The following is a 22,181-nucleotide window of genomic DNA, read 5'->3' as shown; positions in this document are numbered from 1 at the left end:
ATTTAATTATGCTAATCCTAGCATTCCCAGTATACACCCTAATATTTATAGTGTGCTTTTATAGTCAGACACACACTGGTGCACAATTCCTCCCAGATATGACTATGAATCACAACCATGTTTACCTAGCATGCATTTGCATATCATTATGATGTTATTTCTCTACCCAGTTTCATGTGTGTACCATTATGCATTCATTTACATATACCTTCTGTTGCTCATTTGTACTGACTGCACTGTTGTGGAACATGGGACTATGATTCACTACCATACACTGTCCCACCCTGTATATGACTGATCCCACATAAGTGTGTGCTGTTCATAGCACAATGGTAACCATTTAAAATGGCAGAAATTAGAATGCGGAATCCCAATATTTGGAAACTGAATGACCGAAAAATCAAGACTTACATATATTGAGTCCAAGATTGCCATTTCTTGAAATATTTTATTTTCTCTGCAGTAATGTTATCTCAGCATTGGTATATGTCAGATCAAATCATATGTAGAGTTTACCCCACACATTGAGAGTGCAGGTGTGTTTGCTTTATGCTAAAACAAGTCTGAACCAGAAAACCAATGTTTGATATTCACTTTTACAAAGAAATAATGAAAGGTACTCAGTACATTCATTTTAAAAGTAACCTTGTATTTTTTCATTGCAGCAATAAATATTAAAGCACATTTTCTAATATCTGTGATATTTTTACCTTCTAGCAACCTATATCAAGGTATACCTGCTAGAAAATGGAGCCTGCCTTGCCAAAAAGAAGACAAAGGTTGCCAAGAAAACACTGGATCCACTCTACCAACAAGCATTACTCTTTGATGAAAGTCCTCAGGGGAAAGTGTTGCAGGTATAAACAATCATTCTGACTAATCTCACTATACAAGCATTTAGCGGCAGTTATTCAATAAATGAAAATAAATGTAAGCGTGTTATGGAGATCCTTGTTTTCAGTGAAAACTAATTTCACTGGATTTATTTGAAGTGAGATAATACCCCCTTCCCTTTAGGAATATAAAGTAAGAGTTGGTTATTTAAAGTAAGGAAGGTACTTAAAGCTTCACTCAACACACCCAGAACACAAAAATAAATAAAAAAATCAACAAAATAATTTTTTAATGAAATACTATAGACCCATGTTATGCGATATTCTGACATTTTAATGAAATGAACATACAATAACTATTAAAATCTCTAAGAAAATACTAAACATGCTGCTCGAAATGCAGAAAATTGTGATCAGAATATTGTGAATAATTTTCAGTGTGCAAAAGTCAAATATTTATGCTTCTCTTTCCTTCAACAAATTCATAGACGAGCACCAGTTTCAAAACATAGTGGCACATTCAAATACTTTCCTTGGCAGAAATTACAATTCCCATTGATGACTTTTAAAAAGTTAAATTTAGCAAAATAATTCATATAAATATCATTTTAAAATATTCAGTTGTTTCAATCACTGAAGAAGACACAGTTTTATTGTATTATATATTTTGGCATTTATATAAAATATATTATCCATGTTGCAGAAACAATTATGGATTTTAATTTTTAATTCAGCATTCTCTAGAATGCTTTAACCTTTCCAGCAGAGTGCAACTAAGCAATAGGTTTTTGGTAATAATGGAGATAAATATGAGAGATTTATTACATATTGCCTAAATGGATAATGTTGAAACCTTTTATCATCTACCTGCCTGCTTCAGACAACCATAGATTCTTCGCATCTTCTAAGCACAACATAAAACTCCAACAGCCTTCAGCACACGGCTAACACAAAAATACACTAATCCGAAATTTGAAATTCCATTATATTATACAGCTAACATAGAAATGCACTCACCTGATATTCTAGCATATTAAAAATACACTTATTGAAATTTCAGTATATTACATAGCTAATGCAAACATACGCACCTGAAATTTTAGTATATTACACAGCTAACCCAAAAATAACACCCACCTAAAATTAATGTATATTGTACAGCTAACACAAAAATACTTTCACCTAAAATTACAAGATATTGGACAGCTAACACAAAAATACTTTCAAATTACTATATATATTAGACAGCTAACACAAAAATCCATTCACCTGAAGCTCCAGTATATTGCAGTTACCACAAAAATACATTCTCTGGAAATGCCGGTATATTATAATTTTTTTCTCCCCAACATTCCACTCCTAGGGCAGTAGAGCCTTAGTCTCTTTTCCCTGTGTTCCATGCTCACCTGTCCGTGAGTCCCCCAATGACTTGTTGCTGGATAACCTGGACATAACCTTTCATCAGGTAGGTACCCTGGTTTCTTAGAAAGTTGACATCAACAGTACTCATTGCTAGGCCTGGGGAGTGAAGGATCTAATGGGGAATGCTGATCATGAAACTAGGAAGCCATTATTCTTTCATTGCATTCAATGTCCCCAGCTGTGGAGACAGCTAGTGCAATGACATCAGGATGTCATTGCCTCACCCTAATGCTGGTCTGAAATGCTCCATAAGGTGCCTGGCCTCCACCAGAGGTCACAAAAGCACTGAGTTTTCTTCTAACCCTCCACTCAGCTGTCAGCCTATCCTTCCCTCAACTCAAGTCACCTGCCTCTGTGCCATCAGGCCATCTGGAATTCCAACACATTATATAACTAAATTAAAGAAGCACTTGTCTGAAATTTCAGCATCCTACACAACTAACATAAATACACTCTACTGAAATTCCGGTATGTTTCACAGTTAGCAAAAGATACACTCACCTGAAATTCCAATATATTACACAGCTAACATTGTATGGTATGCTTATTTCATTTCGGCACATTCGTCTGAGTAGCATTTTTGGATTTTTTTGTACATTGTAGTTTGTTTCATCAGTTACTTGGATTATGTGAGCTGGGGCGCACTCAGTGTTTTGTATACCATTCCCTCTGTAGTGTGACTATGGAATTGGTACTTATTAGGGGTGGGGGGTACAGGGGGACTGCTTATGCAAAAAATATTTTTTTCCTGTCTTTCATGTCTTTTTTTCTCTAAATTTCAGTTGTGTGACTTGTTGCTTTTCTCATCCTAGCATAAGGAAACCAAAATACACTCACCCAATTCTGTACTGCATTACACATCTAACACAAGCATACAGTCATATGAAATTTCAATATATTATACATGTAACAAAAAATATACTCCCACAAAATAAAAAAATATGCTTACCTAAAATTCCAGTATATTACAGAGATAACACAAAGATGTAATCACCTGAAATTCCAGCATATTACACAGGTAGTGAAAAGCATAACAAACATATCAGTACTCCTCATACCATTTGATCTTCAGGAAAGCCCTCTGCAGTGGTGACACCTGAGAAGTCCTTCCTATTAGTCCTCCATCAGCATAACTTTCCCTCTAGCTTTAATGCCCAGGGTACAAATGACCATTCCTGGTGTTTGCTTTGCTATCATTGGGTGAAGCTATGAGGCTGCATTACATACCACACTCCTCAGTTCTACCTGCCTTGGAACATGAGGTAGCTGCATCTTAAAGCCATTATATAATCATAGCAACAATACAAAATGATAAACTAATGATACCTACAGGCATTAAACACCTAAAGCAGATGGAGAAGTCATCCAACCACAACAGGTGGTGAGAAAGTAATAAGTACCCCTGCAGATCTCAATCATACAGATCAGCCCATATGGTGAATACTCACATATATGTCTCATCTTGACATGCTGTATAAAGTTAGCTAATTATTTGATTCTTTCATGCATGACCAGTGCAATGCCTCCATTATCCAAGGAACAAGAAATGAACTATTAGTTTATTTTCAGTACACTGTATTAGTTTACTTTCTACATCCTATGCAACCCTTTCAGGTAAAACTTGAGCTGGTGAGACACACTCCAAATGTGAAGGCCCTTTCTTCCCTGTAGCGAATGAGGAGTAATCTTGAAACCAACTAATAAACGACAGTCTTGTAGCATACCTGAAGAACCATCTAGGCCCAGGGCTCTCTACAAATAAGAGCATGAGATTCTGAGTGTTACCTCGTAGAAATGATGGCCGCTAAAGCAGTCACTATCCAAATATGACAACTTCATGTTTGCCAGATTGTCTGGTTTAAATTCAGACATAAAAGTCTATCGATAATGAAGTCTTATGGGGAATAATTTCAAATGTATATATATTTGGTATCATCTTTAATTATTTTATTTTATTTACTTCATGTTTTATTTGTTTACTGGGGTATGTCACTGATCTATACGGACCAATTTCAGGCCCAGCTCGGGGTAGTTACAAAATAAAAAAATAAGAGCAAGGAAAGCGCAAAAACAATCATGAGGTTGAAGCAGCAGCAATAAATTTAAGGATCACACAGCTCAGTAATAAGAACATCTGTGCATATATTACTGTCTGAGAAGCTTGTAATGAGCAGCTATTCTGCTTTCTGCAAGATCAGGCACACAAAAATGGCTGACACGTGCATCCTGACTGTAGAATAATGTAAGCCCACATACATTACACATGTATCTATGATAGGACAACCAGACTTGCAAGTTAACAAAGGGTGAGTAAATAGCTCCTTCTCAATGGATGTCATGCCTCTCAACAGTCCCTATTTTGGAGGAATGTTCCTATTTTCAGGCCTGATTTAGGATGTCCCTACTTCTAGAGGTATGTCCCAATTTTCAGTCTCGATTTACCTCTTCACACAATTTTTTGAATGTCCCTATTTCCACATAATTGTTGAAGCTGTCTAGTACACAAAACCATACTACATGACCAACACACTAATAGTAATGATACTTTAAAAAGGACGACACACACCTTACCACTCCCTTTTGACCTTGTGTGGCAGAATTTTGTGAAGCAGTTCATTATAAAATCTACAGATTTTACACTGTCTCTTTGATAATGTGCTTATATTTTTCCATAATGTAATTCTCTATTTTTAAACGTTTCTGAGTGGTATATTACATTCCTAGTGGAAACAAGAAGAGCTATGTGTCAGTTAGCATTCACATTTTATGCTAATTAGATGTCTAGATTTCACTGGGTGTTCCAGTTTTTCCAGAGCCTTTGTTCTTATTATAGATGTCTGCAGGATGAGAGATATGATGGATATCAAAACATATTTTCAGTTAGTAGAATCTTTTTCCTTGATGAAGGCTTTGTATCAGCATGGGGGATCTCTGAGACCCCCCACACGGAAGGTCTGAAAGAATCAAAGGATCTACTGGTGCAACCGGGACTGGAGGTAGAGATGGTTGTCTTGCCATATGAAGGAGACTTATTTGGATCATACCTAATCACTTGAAAACAGCATCTACTATGGCAGGCCATCACAGGACAATGAGGATGAACTTTGATCTTTCTTCTTTGAACATGACAAGCAGACATGAAATTAGGATACATTTTACATGCTGCACTGATAGATATCCTGATGTGTTACTTCAAAAAGAAAAAAAAATACTTAGCTGAAAATCAAAATTCCAAAAACACTTGACTTCCATAAGAGGGAAAAAAACATGCACAGGGTTGTGCTGCTGCACACCACCCCCACTAAACATAACAGCTCTGAGAATGCCATACTTTCCAGTAAGTTATATATATATATATTTTTTTCAGATTTTTTTTACTTTAACCAAGTCTTTTACCAGTATGATACTTGGGCCAAATACCATTTGGTCATCTAAAATATTGCCTGTAATCAATGGAAAGGTAAACAACTACACTGTAAGGAAAATATGTCCACTAACACATTCCTCTTCCCTTTTGCTATGAGCAAAACTAAGGGAGAACTGCATTCTCCCTTGTAGCATGATCTCTGTATTGGCACATGCATGGAAGAGCATATATAACCAACATTCTTTGTAGCGCCAAGAAAGAAATGGAGCTGTGGCTCAGGGAATCCATTGTGATGGCCATATCCTGTGAGTCTAAACTGCCATCAGGAATATGCCACAGTCTATGGATCACAACCAGATCCATGCCACTTTTCTGCATGGAAAATATGAGTCTATTCAGCCCTATTTGTTGGGCTACTATTCCATGGACCAATTGTCTGAACTTGCAAGGGATACTTTGATTTTACCTCTTCTAGAGTCTCACCTTTAGCAGCAGTGAGGATGTTGGATATGTTTCCCTACTTACCATAAAAACATCCACAATCAGAATCTGTAACAGGTTCAGTGGCCTCCCCTAAGTGGTGGGTATATGATAGCACACACACACACTCCTTTGAGTGTTCCTGTCTGAAATTTTTAACATCAGCAATCCCCTCTCTGCACATACAAGCTTATGCATTACTAATATTGCCCTCTGGCCTTTAACAGACAGCATCACAGTGCTGCAAAAACCCATACCCTCCCCCCAAATAGGCAAGCTGGCTGTCACCCACTCAAACCCACTTCTCTAGGAAGTCCTACAGCTCCTGGTTGTTAGTCAATCCCAGTTTACCAGAGTCACAGGCAGATGCCCTTGCCCTCTGCCAATGGACAGAAAGTTCTATTGAGGCTACATTAATATGATGAAAAGTTGGTGAAAAGTAGGTAAAGTGATTTATCAGATGACAGTGCCCTTACTGAAGTGGTGTTTGCCTAGAGACAAGAAGAGAAGCCTTCTCTTGGTCTCACAGATAATGTCAGTAGGTAACTACCATGTCCAGCAGCACTATCTCAGTTCCCTGTGACAGCAGGGGCATGATCATCTGAAGTTGCCATTTAGAAGTGCGACTTATTGGAGTCACTGAGATTCAGATTTAGATGGAATCCAACAAAATATACATTGCTGTTATAAGGAGGAAACAAATTCTGTGGGTCCATTGAGAAACTGAGTTAGGGACTGTTACAAGACAGCCAGAAAGATAAAATAATCATTTAGAGGAATTTTTTGATGGAGGACTATCTAATACAGTGGTGTACAACTTTTTTGTGGGGAGGTCCACTACACGAATTCTTAATGCATCCACAGGCCACCTCAAAACATAGGGGGAATGGCATTTTTACTTAAGACAGCAGTCATGAAATTGCCTGTTTTCTACATCAACCTTGCATATAACTTTATTCTGGCTTGCAGCCATGACTTATTACAAACTCTTGCAGTAGTTACTACTGTTTACAGACTACAAGTTATAAACAACAAAGAATAGTTACTTCTGCGGCTAAAATTAGAGGTTTGTACAACTACAGTCAATTAGGTAAGTAAGCATGTGCTGGAAAGTTTGCATGACTGGAGTAAGGCATAGTGTTTTTTCACTTTTTTAAAAATTTTTGCTTACTCTCTGATGGCCGGATGGCATTGCATCACTGGCTGGACGTTGTGCACCACTGATCTAATAGCTCTAAGATGCAGACTTTTTGAGACTTCATCCCAAGAGTAGTTGTCCAGAACAACCTGAATGTGGGCAGGCTGATCCAGAATATATTGTGCAGAGACGTGCCAAGTTGTGGGCACAGCACCTGCATAGTCAAATATATAGTGGGCAGTACGGAAGCTCATTGAGCTGGTCATCAGAGCCTTCTCCAGCAGTTCTTTGATCATAAAATAAGTGAGGCCTGCTATATTTTAACTTGTTACTTAAAATGACAAATCTAAAGGAAAAGCGATCTTACTGATTAGATTTCAACAAAGTATTAAACATTATTCAATCCAACATTTTAGCCAATGCAATAAACAACCACAGTCCTATCATATACAAATTGGTAAGAAACAATAAACATTTTCCTGAGGTCATACTGCTTTATCGCAAATAAACCCCAGTTAAATACCTACCACAGGGTGGCACAGTAAACTACTTTAATGCTGCCTTTCAATAAATTCTCAAGTTCTTAACTTCCTACAAAGAAAAAAAAATAAGGTACAAAACCCTGGCTAACTAATGCTACCAAAATGCTATGTCAACAAGCGACAAAGTCTGGAAGGTTTGTGAAAGAAACCCATCACTAAAAACCTGCTAGCATATGCAATCAGATAAAAAGAAAACAACAATTTGATAAAATGCACTGCTACAGAAATTTGTGAGAAAACATAGATACAGACATCAGCAATTCTGGAGTTCCATCAGTCAGCTACTAAAACCTTGCATACTAACTCAGCCAAATCCTGCTCCAGACAATGACCCATAATAAACAGTAGGTACATTTCAACTCAAATGTAATATCTATGGCAACCTCCTCAGTTAGAACAAAAAAACACAATGATTAACCATACAAAAGCATTAGTACAGCACTAACCTTTACTTTAGGTCCAGTATCAACAAGTTCTGTCAAAAAGCAATTAAACAAACTTTCATCAGTAACTGCAGACAGTTTACCCCCAGAATAGCTACATATAGCTGGACGTGAGATTGCCTACCCCATTACAGTTCTAATGAATCATTATTATGTGCCATTACTTTTGAAAAAAATCCTTCATAGCGCCCTAGTACTAGCCTAAGGCTGTACCTCCACTGGCATATATAACCACAGGTCAATAGCTGTACTATAATCCATTGCTAAGATATTTGAAAAGTATGTTCATCTTCAGCTTCTCTCCTGCATAACTGAACACAGTATACTAGAAATGTCAACATGAATTTCAAGTTGCATCGAACATCAATACAGCTCTCCTTATGTTTCCTGAATTAAGTAGACTTAGACATAACTAACAAAGGTCAGCCTGTTGCCATGGTAACCATCCTAATTTACTTGAAAGGCTGAGGTGATCTATTAAAATGGCTCCATTGGTACTTGCATGAGCTCACACAAACTCCTACTCCTCCTACCTACCAGTTACACTTGATGTAATAGAATATTCCATATTAAGCCAATTACTCTTCAATATATTTATAAACTGACTGAGTCTTTCTGGTTAGGGGTCGCCACAGTGGAACTCCGGTCCGCTAATGATTGGCAGTAGAGTTTTACATGCCGAGTTGCCAGCCCTGACGCACAACCTTCAATGAAGGCATGCCCATTCACGCATGTCTCCACACAGAAGACGCTCTAGCTGAGAATCGAACAGGACAACATCTTACTGTGAGGTGACAACGCTACCGCAGCACCACCACCGCAGCTATACACAACATTCACAAAACCATAAAAGCACATGACCTGGTACTGATGACTCCACACTCATTCTCTCCATACCCAATCTGAGTAACCTCTAAACTATAACCCAAAATACTTTTATGGATTTAGAAACATGGCTGCAACAATCTCACTCTTACTGAATGCCAAAAAATAAATACTGTTCTGTTCTTGCAAAATGCATTGCAGAAAAACTATGTAATCCTAAGAATCCGTTCTTTGGATAATACTGTCATAGAGTAAGTTTTTTTTAAATCAAATTATTGGCAGTCATCATAGACAAAAACATGAAATTTGACATCCCATATAGATTGCATCATAAATATAACAAACAATAATGTGTAGCCTAATATAAGGTAAAAACATTTCTACTTGAATCATCATTAGTTAACACAGGTCTCCTCCCCCCATTACTTTCTGCAGCCACTTACCTTATCAATATCCAAAATACCAAACTCAACAAACTAGCACAGTCATATAGTAATGTAATATAATTCACTGCAATTTCCCCCACAAAACTCACCTTTGTATAGCCCTAAAAAATAGACTGGCTTGAACTTCATAATACAGCCTTACTTTCTCAATTACAAACCATTCATCATATACTGTTACTGCTGACAAATACCCATCAATTAATCAACTCATCAAACTGTATAATCCTACCAGGTTCCTCCAACTTCTAAACAAGAGCTTACAAACCTACTACAAACCAAGGCACCCTATAATCACTTTGGTGCATCTCTACTCAGTGCCTGTAGCTTAAATACAAAATTCTGTGCCATAAAAATTATGCCTTGAAGCAGCGTAAAAAATTTCCATACTTGAACTGCTTCTGTTCTCATATAACATAACTAACCTCAACAAAATTATTCACTGCTTCGAACTACCTCTAATCTACTCCTACTAAATCTTTTTTGTTATGAAGTATAATGTGTGTTATATTAATATCATTTGATTACTTTTATATGAATGTAAATTTGCCTGTGTCAGAAATGATAATTAAATAAAGGTGTTTGAAAAAAAAAATTTTTTGTTACTCTTTATCTCAAATCCTTTTTAGTTCCTCTTCACCATATCCATCTTACTCCTCCTATTTACTACCTCCCCAGTCCATACCTTTATTTATTCTGTTGCAAACCACCACCTTACTCCATTACATTTATTTTCTTATTAAGCAAATAATGCTACTCAGTATGTAGGATGCGTATGCATACTCTTATGTACTACTACCTAGCTATTGCACATTGTATTGTGCATAATACCAGTTTCTGTTAGTACCTGGGTTCACCTGTGTACATATGTTAAGCATTTTATTCTTGATGAGTTTTATTCATCCATCCATCTACAACCCCTTTTCCTATGTCTGCATACCAGGTCAGGGTGTCACTTCAACAGTGAAAGTCCTCTAGAGTCAAGGTTCATACTGCCAGGTGGCTAGCCCAGCCATGGTTGTTCTTTCATACCACTCCCTTGTATGCATACTCACATCTATGGACAATTTAGAGTATCCAGTCCCCCTACTGCCTGTCTTTAGAATCTGGGAGGAAACTGGAGAACCTGGGGAATACCCATCTGATCAATAATAAAACACAAAAAAATGAAATGTACCCCTAACATAACCCCATTCAAAGAACACAGATAAATAATAAGTTTTGCTTTTCTACATTCTCAATGCAAAAAGATAAACTGAGACCGTAAATCATTAAAGGCAATGGGAAAACTAATGCAACAGATGAGTATCATAAACCAGTTCCTTCTGTCTCTGTACTGTATGTGATAACCATTTTATAATATCACTGGCACATTACAGTGCAGCTGTGATTACGGCTTAGTAATGAGGCCTGTATTAATGTCAGGTATTTACATTGTCACAGCTTCACAAGTATTACCAAGTTTCTGTAATAGGCATTAAAATGTCTTTGACTGGGTAGGTAAGTGATATGTCAGTTTTTCAAAACTGAATGTACAGCTGCATTGATATGTAGCACTGAACAATGTATGTGCAAAACAGTGTTACTATTGACTGATATTTAAAAATCCTTTACTTGATTTACATGATGAATTAGTGATTTACGAGACTTGATTTTTATCATTGGGAGATCGCCTATAAAAATACATTTTTTGTCAAGGGAGCTCTACAGCTTGACTATCCAACTGACAGCTATGTTTAGAGTTGTTGAGAAGCTGGGAGCCTGATTTGTCTCTCTACCTGCTGGGTACCTTCATATGGAGAACGTGAACTTGCTGCTCGGTGCAGTGCGGTTACTCTTGCTTCCAGCAGAAAGAGTGGGATAGCTAATGTAACTCCATAGGTAAACAGTGGTCAACCTGATATTCATCTTTGGTCGTGGAATGCATTTGCTGTGCTTCTTTTCCTTGATTTCCTTTCCGTACTTTCAGGTTTGTGAACTAGAGCCTGTGATCTTGACAGTTGTCCATCCTGGCTTGTTTTATCCTACCTGAAAATTTTTGGTCCTGTACTGAACAGGATAATGTACTGCGTTGGTGGTGCTATGATAGCATTGTCGCCTCATAGCAAAACGTTGTCGCATTCAGTTCTCAGCTAGAGCGTCTTCTGTGTGGAGGCATACGTGAATGGGGCATGCCTTCGTTGAAGGTTGTGCGTCAGGGCTGGTAACCCAGTACATAAAAATCCACTACCAATCATTAGCGGACCGGAGTTCCGCTGTGGCGACCCCTAACCGGGAAAAGCCAAAAGACACAAACAAACTGAACAGGATTGTTAAATGCTGTCTTGAAACAGGTGTCTTTCCATCTTGTTTGAAGAAGGCTTTAGTGACAACAATTCGTAAGAAACTTTCATTGAATCCTAGTGACCTAGACAGCTATTGTCTTGTCTCAAATCCACCATTTGATGGTAAGATTTTCTTGAAAGTGGTTTGTTGGGAGTCTGATTTTTATAATGTTGAACACAATCTATGATCCTTTTCATTCTGGTTTCTGCAACCACTTCATTGCTGAGACTGCTTTCACAAGAGTTTTTAATGACATATTCATGGCCCAGGATCAAAAGTTTTACTTTGTGATGACTCTATTTCAATTTCATAGTTGCTTCCAATGTGGGTGACCATGGGATCCTCTTAGACTGACTAAGATCTTGTTAAGGAATTTCTGGCCTCTCAGAAATAAGTCTAAACATGAACTTCAGCCTGAACTGCTAATTCATTATTTGCCAAATGTTTCACAGATAAGGTCATCTCCAATGTTAAAAGTTTCTACAAACAGTTAATCGTACTAACATTATCTTATGATTTCAGTGTATATGAGTGCTATGTTTAGTTTAGTGTAGGAATAAAAAACACTGATTTGTGAACCTTAAAAATTTTACTAATACATACAACAGAGCTGTATGTCATCTTTGATTTGGAACTAATAAGACTGTTGAATATTCAGTGCATTTATGTGTACTGCCGATGAGTTCATTCAAGATTAAGTCTGAAGAAAATATCATATTGACCTGTTTATTATTAACACTTTTTCCCTTAAACCATAGGTAATAGTTTGGGGTGATTACGGCCGAATGGACCACAAATGTTTCATGGGAATGGCTCAAATTCTTTTGGAAGAGCTGGATCTGACCACAATGGTTACTGGCTGGTACAAACTCTTTCCAACATCTTCTTTAGCAGATTCCACAATTGGACCCCTTACACGCCGTCTCTCTCAGTCCTCTCTTGAGTCCTCTACAAGTCCTTCATGCACTTAGATAACAAGGACTATTTCATTTTTGGACATTACTTTGTAAAGACTTAAAAGGATGAATATAAGTACTCTGTGTCTATTTTCTCAATAATTACTATCAACATTCTTGGCAACATGTGCCGGTTACACCAAATGCAAATAAAAAGCACTCGTGCTGACATACTAGGACAAGATCCATTCACAAATAGCTATCTGGAAAGAAATATATATATCACAGATCATGAGACTGTTAAGGGGACTCTACAAAGGTGTAAATCTCTCACATGAATGTCTGAAATGAGAACACAGAAAATGATTAACTGTATGAAAGGGTTGGCAACTTTCTATAAATGTGATTATGTCTTTAATTTCAAAATCTACTATTCAGTGTTAAGCTAACTATATCTCATTATATTGCAAAATGCCTTTCCAGTTTCCTGTAATTCTTCAAGCCCACAATGTGACCTTCTTCTGTTTTGTCTACACAGATTTGTTAGGACATGAGGGAGATAAAATGATGATCAGTTTCTGTGACTCATTTCAGAACTGCTCTTTTTGAGGTAAAGAATTTTGTAGCAGATTATGTAGCCTGTCAAGCACTTTCTTATTCATAACAAAATCATCTCATTCCATTTATAAACACAACAGATGTCCTAGTTGTATGTTTTCCTTTTTATGTTTATAATTATAGGATTTCATTCCATAAGCAAATTAATTCTTTTATTTCCTAGAATTGTATGTACAGAGTTGCGATCATCCAAAAATGTTGTTTATATCATCTGAGGAAACAAAGAGTGCCATCTCACTTAGACTGTGTGTAAAACATTGAAAATTTTGCATTTGCTTTTGATGCTCTGTGCCTTGAGGTCTCCCCATCTAAAACTGAAACATCTTAACAACAAAGTACAAAAAAGCAAGATGCAAGAAGTAACATATATGATCAGAGGACCATCAGGTATTTTAAGGACTGGCTGCCACCTACTAAAAGAAGGTACCTAAGCAAAAAAAAAAAATAATCCAAATACTTGCTTGCCACTTACAAGCCCAGAAAAATGCTACTTCAATGGTTATGCTCAGATGTAGTATAAAATACTAAGACATGACTGTACCATAATAATTCTTAATGGTGGTCCCAGAAAGTATAGCAAGACAAAAGATATGTTTCAGACAAAACAATGTTATTTCTCCTTGTGGATATATTCTGGATGTATTAAAAAGATTTGGGGTTGTGGAATTGAAAGACCGTGTAAAGCATATTTAAAAAAAGGTGAAAGTTTTTTGTTTTTTTTTTTACCTTGAAGGTGCCTACATAAATAATTTGAAAAACTCAGGGGAGATTCCATTAGAACTGTACACAATATTATTTCTCTGTACATTACTGTTTCAGAACATATTCTAGAACAATGCATTCGATCACCATGTCATATACAGTTTAAGCACAAACTGCAACAGTTAATAGAAAATCTTCAGTGTTGCATTTTGTTATATCCAAGATTGCCCCCAAACTGTACACCGCTTTTGCTTTGCATGTATTGAAAATTGCTTGGAAAGAAATTGCAACAGTTCATGTTTTATGTAGATGTATTCTTACAAGTATTAGTAAACAATTTGTGTATCAAAATATGCACGTTTGAAATTCTGCAAACTGTGTCCCATGAAAATGGCATCACATCTGCTTTTATAGCACCACTTGTTAAGAGCTGAAATGTACAATCCAAGCATCTGATTACAGTAAATATCCATTTAATTTGGATGTGAACAACACATACTATAATCGCTTTCAAGCTGATTAACCAGCTTGCAAAAAAATAAATGAACCTGATGTAATTAATTATTTAGATAACTTACTGAAGACTAGTAGTATAAATCATTGCTAACCATGTGCAAACACAAACCGCCACTCACTTTAACCATTGCTTAATACCTCAAGCTATTGAAATTATGGTACATAGCAAACCATTTCCATTAGAAATGAATCCAAACATGAAAATATTTGCAAGGGCAAAGCACAGCATCTCCTCTTTTTATTGTGAGCCTTATCTCTCTCCCTCTCTCTCTCTCTCTATATATATATATATATATTGTACCTAGTGACCTCTATTGCATAGACATGGATCACACAGAACAGCATAAGACAAAAGACTACAATACAAATATTTTTCATATATTTGAGATACTGAGCTGGTGAAAATTAACATTTCTTCGAAATGGAAATGTGTCAAAGTTCAAAAGGAAAGCTTTTCACCTCTACAACATTTCTTTTCCTTTTTTTTTTTTTTTTTGCATTTTAAAAACACTGGATTTATGAATTCCTACTGTGGAAGAACTTAATTCTTCATAATCCTTCTAGAAACATAGTAATTCTGCACCACCTGCATTTTAGACTTATACAACCACTTAGTGGGAGGCATGGATTATAATTGAAACTGGGTCTGCCATCTTATTTAAGAAAAGAATTAAAACAGAGTTGACTTTGTTTGCAATTAATGTATTATGTTGCAAAAGTTCCCATGTCTTCGATTTCAAGAGGCACTCCATACAAAGCTATTGCTACAACAGCCGGTAAAAGCTACTTTACCCAGATTTTACTAATAAATTTCATCTGCAGCAGATAGTCAGGAGTCAAGCTGAAACATAAGATGATGGGTTACTCTGGACTTCTTAAACTAAAAATGTCAGTTTCACTTCAGTATAAATAAGTAATGCCAAACTTGCAGCACTTGAAGATGTTGTATGATCTTATTCAGACTGTGAGGCCTGCATTAATCACAGCTGAAAAGACACATAGAAGATGCAATTTAAACATGTACTCCGTGGTTTGTTGCTGTTAAAAATAGATTGCTGCTAAAAATGAAAAATGTCCGTACAGCTCATTTTAAGTCTGATTGTTTTGTGTACTTATGTTTCAACAAGAGCAAGATATGTTCTCTGGAAAATTAAAATATGTTTTAAGCATTTTTCTTTCATTTTTGCTTGATAAATCAACACTGCATGTTGGTCATAATGACCCTGCCTTGATCTGTAGCAGCCTTATAAGGCAAATGTCTAAGTGTAGCAAAAGGGAATCCTTATTGTGTTTACATTGTGAAATGTTCTTTTAATTCTTATGCATGTAAAACTACCAATGGGCTTAGATAAAAACAAACTAAATGCAACGAGCTGTGTTACCTACCGAAATAACTGCATTAGTCATTGTCACTGAGTCTCCAAGACTGACAATACCATTTTGTAAATAGCTTGGTTGAAACTCGTAGGTTGCTGTGCTTGGATGTTGTTTGTAAGCTTATTCTAATGGAAAAGGTGCTCATAGTTAAACCAAAGCTGACTTTATGTAAACCCATGACAACAAATTAAGTAATAAGATGAGTGTTCTTAGAGTACATAAACAACTTACACAAAAATATGCTGATTGTGGAGTATGGATTAAAAAACTCCTATTACTGTGGCTAGTTAGAGAGTTCTGATAATAAAAGTATTAGCCCCTCTATCTAAGAATTAAATTATTAAAATTCTGCTACTCACCTTGAATACTGCAGGCTTAATGAAATGTAGACAAATTTTGCTCTAATCGTAAAACAGGGCACATTGAATATGTTGTTGTACAAAACCAAGTCAGTATGATAGTGATGTATAAACACCAGCAGTCTTCTTACCCTTGTAATGTTCCCATTTTGCTCATATTAAGTCATTCAGTCTTTTATTGCCTTTAATAAGACAGTAGAGCCTTCTGGACATAATAATGTTTTTTTTCTAGGGATACACCCAGAGCCTTAGTACAAGTGACTTGCCCAGAATCACGGTACGTAAGTGAAGACTGTCAGAAGATAACTCTAATATGCAGAATGTAGCTTATTCACGTCATTACCTCAGTTATATTCACTATCATAACTGGTAGTGCACAGTCATGTATTTCGTAATTATTACTATTATGACCTTTAAGTTCCTGAAGTAATACATTGTAATATTATAAAGCTTGTAGACATAGTTTCAACACATCAAATGTAATCATTGTTTGCAATATTGTAAATATTTTAAATATAATTTTCCTCAGGTGGTTACAGTGTCAATAGAAAATAAGTTTACTATTTAAAAACCCACTCAGATCTGAAAGAGCAAAAATTAATCTATTTTACCAAGTTAAGTAAAAACACTATGGTATAATAGTTTTGGGTCATGTTAACATGATAAATGTATATTACAGAAAACTCACATAGATATATGTCCATAGATACACACACACACACACACACACACACACACACACACACACACACACACACACACACACACACACACACACACTCACACACTCACAAATATAACATATTTAAGTGCATCAATAACACATGCAGTGATTAGAGGCATGAGACCAGCAGGCAAGTGCCTTACTGCAAACGTATGTGGTATTATCTCTTCAATGCACAACCCATCATGTGCTACTGCACTGACAAAATAGAACACTTTGTTTTGTGTTTGTTAGGAAGAACTTTGTATGTGTGCATTGATTATAATTCATAGATCTTTTAGCAAATCAGATTGCTTGATTTTCTGAAACCATTTCATAAATATACATAGTGTATACACAATTGTGCAAACACATGCGCACACACACACACATGCACACACACACACACACACACACACACACACACACACACACGCGCGCACATATGCGTACGCATATATACATGCACATATGCATAAATATGGTCCAATTCACCTTGCAGATATCAATTTTTCTGGTTACCAAAATTTTTACATTGAATTCTTGATTTTGTTATTACTAACCTTTTCTCAAAGTATTGTTCTACCTTTTCTGTTAAAATAAGTATGTAATTTATTGCTAATTTAAGACATAAATGTCTCTTGCACTCTGTTCTGTACATATGTATGTTTAAGTATGCATTGTTTCCACTGTATGTGCATCTCTAAATGAAATGTATGTATTTGTTATGACTTACCAATGTAATATACAGAATAAACTTGTATTAATCATAAACATGAACATAATTTGTAACAAACGTAGTCACGTAGACTTTATTTTGTGATGAAATTGCATTTAAAACCTATTTTTATTTGAAAGATTATGCAAATGTTATTCAGATTAATGCATGTCTTGGTGCAGCCAGAATGTTTTCTAGCTGCAATAATAATACTCAAGTTAAAAGGTCAGTATTCAGACACAGAAAGAATGAAGGTGTATATTAAAAGGCTTTCAAGTAAGCAGAAACACCAAAAGTTAATAGCTTTGGCTGTTGCCAAGTGAGGCAAGAGTAATTCCCTCTGCTCAAAAAGCACTGCACTCATGCATGTGTACTTCTGCGACTGTACTGGAACCCCTGTATCATGCCATGCGCAGGCAGGAGGTTCCATGGGGCTTGTGCTTTGTTAGCGTAAGGTACTAAAACATCACATTGTGCATTATTTCAACAGATAGAATCTCTACTTCTACATGTTTTAAAATGCGTTGTAGTGTTACAACAACACAGCTTTGCAGCATCTTATGACAAATCCATTTATGCCCTCTACCATCAGAAGTTGACGTGGGCATCTTACCCTGCCTTTGCAGAGCTGCAGATACTTTTGCAGACAGAAGCATTGTTTACTTCTACAGTCAGTGCTGCACACGTTTGCCACTTACATCCACAGACTTACTTTTTTTTTCTTTTTTAGGTGAGCTTATATCTAATAGCTCATAAATGCCTTAATATGTAGAAGCAGTTGTCTGGCCCCATACTAAACTACATCTATAGTGGGAAAAAGAGTTCCTGTAATACGAATTGTCTGGATTAATCTATGTAACTGTATCGTATTGTCATATGAATATATACTATTATGAATCTACATATGTGCCTGTGAGCTGCATTCTTGATGCACAGATAAGTGTGACGGTACTTGTGAGTTTGAAAAATACAAACAGAATGGATACACCCGGCACCTGACTTTCAAAACAACAAAATAAAAACAAGAAAAACTCCTAAACTCACTGTGAGAATTTATCTGCTAGTAAGAGTCTGAAGAAATATATCTGTATGTGAATAGATGAAAGCACTCACTGTGTGTGTTAATAAAGTGTTGGTTCGAAGGAATGACAGTGGATTTGGGATTTTTTTCTTGTTTTTATTACTTATCAGCTGTTGAAATAGGTATATGCCTGGCTTACTGGTTGATTATACGTATATAGATTTCTCCAGCAATCACTGACAGGAAGAAATAAACCCATCTGTCATATTTTCATCTTTTCCTGCCTCAAGCTAACCACTAAGCATTATTACCAAAATTTGGTACTTTGCCCACTGAAGGCAAATACATGGATGGATAATGAAGCAGGTGTGCACACAGCATTGCATACTAGATACAAATCTATATACTTGTTTCCTATTGGAGCAGCATATGATTAAATATGGTGCAATAGTGAAAAAGTCAGAGAGAATTTGATAATCATTAATTTGTTTCATCTTCTGTAATGGACATTAATAATTACCCATATCTGTTGCATGGTAGAGATTTTTCCAGTGCAGAGAGTAAGTCAATTGACAACTTTCTCATTTAGTGACTGAAACTCGGAGTTACCAATGTATCAGAAATAATAATGGTTACATCACTGTAACCAATAAAGAAATCTTCCTCCGTTTTTTTTTTTTAGTCTCCCCTTTGCTATAAATAACTTCTAGATATCTTGTCTAGTAAGCAGAGCTAAAACTCCAAAACTTTGGTGAAAAGCATTGGAAATATCCAACATGAAAAAAAACATATTCAGAAAATATAAGTTTATTGGAAACCCATAACAGAATCACAAAAAAAAAACATGCAGCACTTTGTCTAAGGAAACAACTATAGTAATGGATAAATGCAAAAACTGGCACAAGTGAAACTCTTGATTCTGTTATATTCATTGCTATCATGGGTGGAAGTTTACAGAACATATCAACGTTTTGTTTGTAAAATTCTGAAAAATACAGCATTGGTTCTAGGTATATACTCATTTTTTCAACTGTAATAATATATTCCAAGATATAGATTGTTCTCTGATAAATGCAGTTATTTGATTGTTCTCTGATAATTGCAGTTATTTGATTTTATTACCTTTTTTAACCAGGTACTCCACAAAAGTTTAGAAGGTATGCATTTATGTGACTAAAAGAACACCCAGCTCCATGTTCATTTACCCATCAAAAAGGTATTGACTTTATTAATACATAAATAGTGTGGGAAGAAATAGCCAGGGAATTGTTATGGCTAGGCTTGTATAGGCCCTAGGGCCGATAGCCTAGTACCAACCTATGAACCTTTCATATGCAAGACATGAACATAATTCAATGAAGATACTGTCTGCATGCAACTGAAATGTTCGTAATTTAACAATGACTATATAGCTATCTTTTCTTCTGCAGTACAATATTCCCCTTGAGGTTTTTTGTTCCATTGTGTTATATTATCCATGTCAGTGTACTTGACCAAAATATAATTTTGGGTTGTTACAGATAACCACACTTTGTCTCTAAGCTTTGTAAGTATAAACATCACAACATGCATGCCATTGATAGCTATCAGTTGCATTTACATATACTGAATATATAGTCAGCAGAGGTCCATTTTGGCAGTTATGGAAATGCAAACATAAGCCCGGGTGACTCTTTCAAAAGTAACGTACATCACACTAGAGTCATCTATAAAAGTCATGATGTGCTCTCTCAACACTAAATTTGATGAGAATAACTATAAAATATTAAGCCCACCACAATTCATGCAAAGTATATGTTTATATATACATACTTACATTTTTATAAAATCTTCCCAGTTTATAAATTCACTGAGATGCCTGACTTTCTTGTCATACAGTAGAAGATTTTGAATACCATTACAATTAAAATGGCATAAAAAATATTTAAGATGACTTTTGTCCATCTAAAATTTCAACACAACAGCATTTTGCCTGCATGCAGTGAACTCGTATAGACATTACGAACACATTTATGTATGCATACATGGTATCTCAGCATTTACTGCAACAACTACACCATCATAACTAACTATTCTGTGACTGTCAAATACATGAATCTAACTCAAAAAAACAAAAGACCAGCAGACTGTAGTATGTAAATGCTTTATTACAGCATATGTAAATAGTGCAGTAACAAACCGGTTTCGGCTAAACAAATTAAGTAGCCTTCATCAGTGTTAATGAAAAACCATTGAAATTTATTTCCCTTTTATACTACAAGATAGAAACAAGATTCAAGCTCATTGGCTGTTCATAAATTCTCAATGAAACCATGTGGAAATAAACTGCCCAACTTAATGATCGACTTCTTTTCTTTTCTATTTAATGAGTGCCATCCAGCTTTATATGTTCTATTCCCCACAGTCCTGTCTATAATAATAAATCTAAAACTTGCATTCTTGTGTGCCATTGAGTGTTTGTACAAAGCATTACTTGTTTTTTTGGTCCTGATATCACTGCAATGTTCAGATATGTGTAGTCTCAAGGGTCTAGACGTTTGTCCAGTATTAAAGGCTGAGCAGGTACATGTCGCAAGATAGAGCACCCAGTCAGTTCCACAATTAGTAAAGAACCTAATATCATAAACAATGCCTGTGTTCCTGCTGGTGAAGTGTTTGGATTTTGTTAACCTATGGCAATGTGTACAATGTCCACAAAGAACAGAACCAAAAAGTAAATCACCTATCAGGGTTCTTTGAGTGGGATCCTGAGTATATCTGGAGGCATGTTTAAAATGATTGAAATGTGATCCAAGGGTCATCCCCCTGCGAGAGGAGAAAAATCATCTGTCCTGAAGAAACTCCGATAACCTAGTGTCTGCTAAAAGGATATTCCAATGTCTTTGAACACTATCCAGTAACATGTTGGTATTTCTCCCATAGGTGGTTACAAAATGAATCACCGAGTCATTCCCCTGTATTTTACCTTTGTACTTTAATATGTCCTTTCTGTCTAGTCCTGAGACCCAATTACTGGCAGTGAGTATATCATCAGTTTTGTAACCCCTATTTTTGAACCTCATGGTCGGGTCCTCCTTAAAATGTTCATAGGTGGCTGGATGTGAGCAGATACGCTTCATCCGAAGAAATTGGGATTTGGGAATGTTCTTTGTAATGTGTGGTGGATAGAAACTAGATGCATGTAGTAGGGAGTTGTACTGTGGATACTTGCAGTAAAACTCTGTATCTAAAGTGTGATCAGCGTTTCTGGCAACTAACACATCCAAAAAGATTATTTTTGGGGCATTATAGTTGACTGTAAAATGTATTCCCCACTTATTGCTATTTATGTATTCCACATACTCCTGAAGATATTCAATGTCTGCTCTCCACACCATCCAGAAGTCGTCAAGATAACGCCTTCATATATCAATTTCTAAGTATATGTTGTGGCTGGTGTCATAAATGAGATGT

General features: G+C 36.1%; 1 protein-coding gene across 1 annotated transcript in view; it reads left to right on the top strand.

Annotated features, from left to right (window-relative positions):
* Positions 1-17,763, top strand: part of RIMS3 (regulating synaptic membrane exocytosis 3) — a 1,682,810-nt gene extending 1,665,047 nt beyond the window's left edge. The window contains exons 7-8 of the mRNA XM_044059968.1: positions 718-857; positions 12,577-17,763. Coding sequence (XP_043915903.1) covers positions 718-857; positions 12,577-12,789 — 353 coding nt within the window. The 3' untranslated portion in view covers positions 12,790-17,763. The remainder of the gene's footprint in view (positions 1-717; positions 858-12,576) is intronic.
* The last annotated feature ends 4,418 nt before the right edge of the window (positions 17,764-22,181 follow it).

The sequence above is a fragment of the Protopterus annectens genome, chromosome 1.part2, assembly GCF_019279795.1.
Source record: "Protopterus annectens isolate FY-2018-M chromosome 1.part2, PAN1.0, whole genome shotgun sequence".
Classification (NCBI taxonomy): Eukaryota; Metazoa; Chordata; order Ceratodontiformes; family Protopteridae; genus Protopterus; species Protopterus annectens.
Note: the sequence above shows the minus strand (reverse complement) of the source record. Positions and strands in the feature narration are given on the sequence as shown.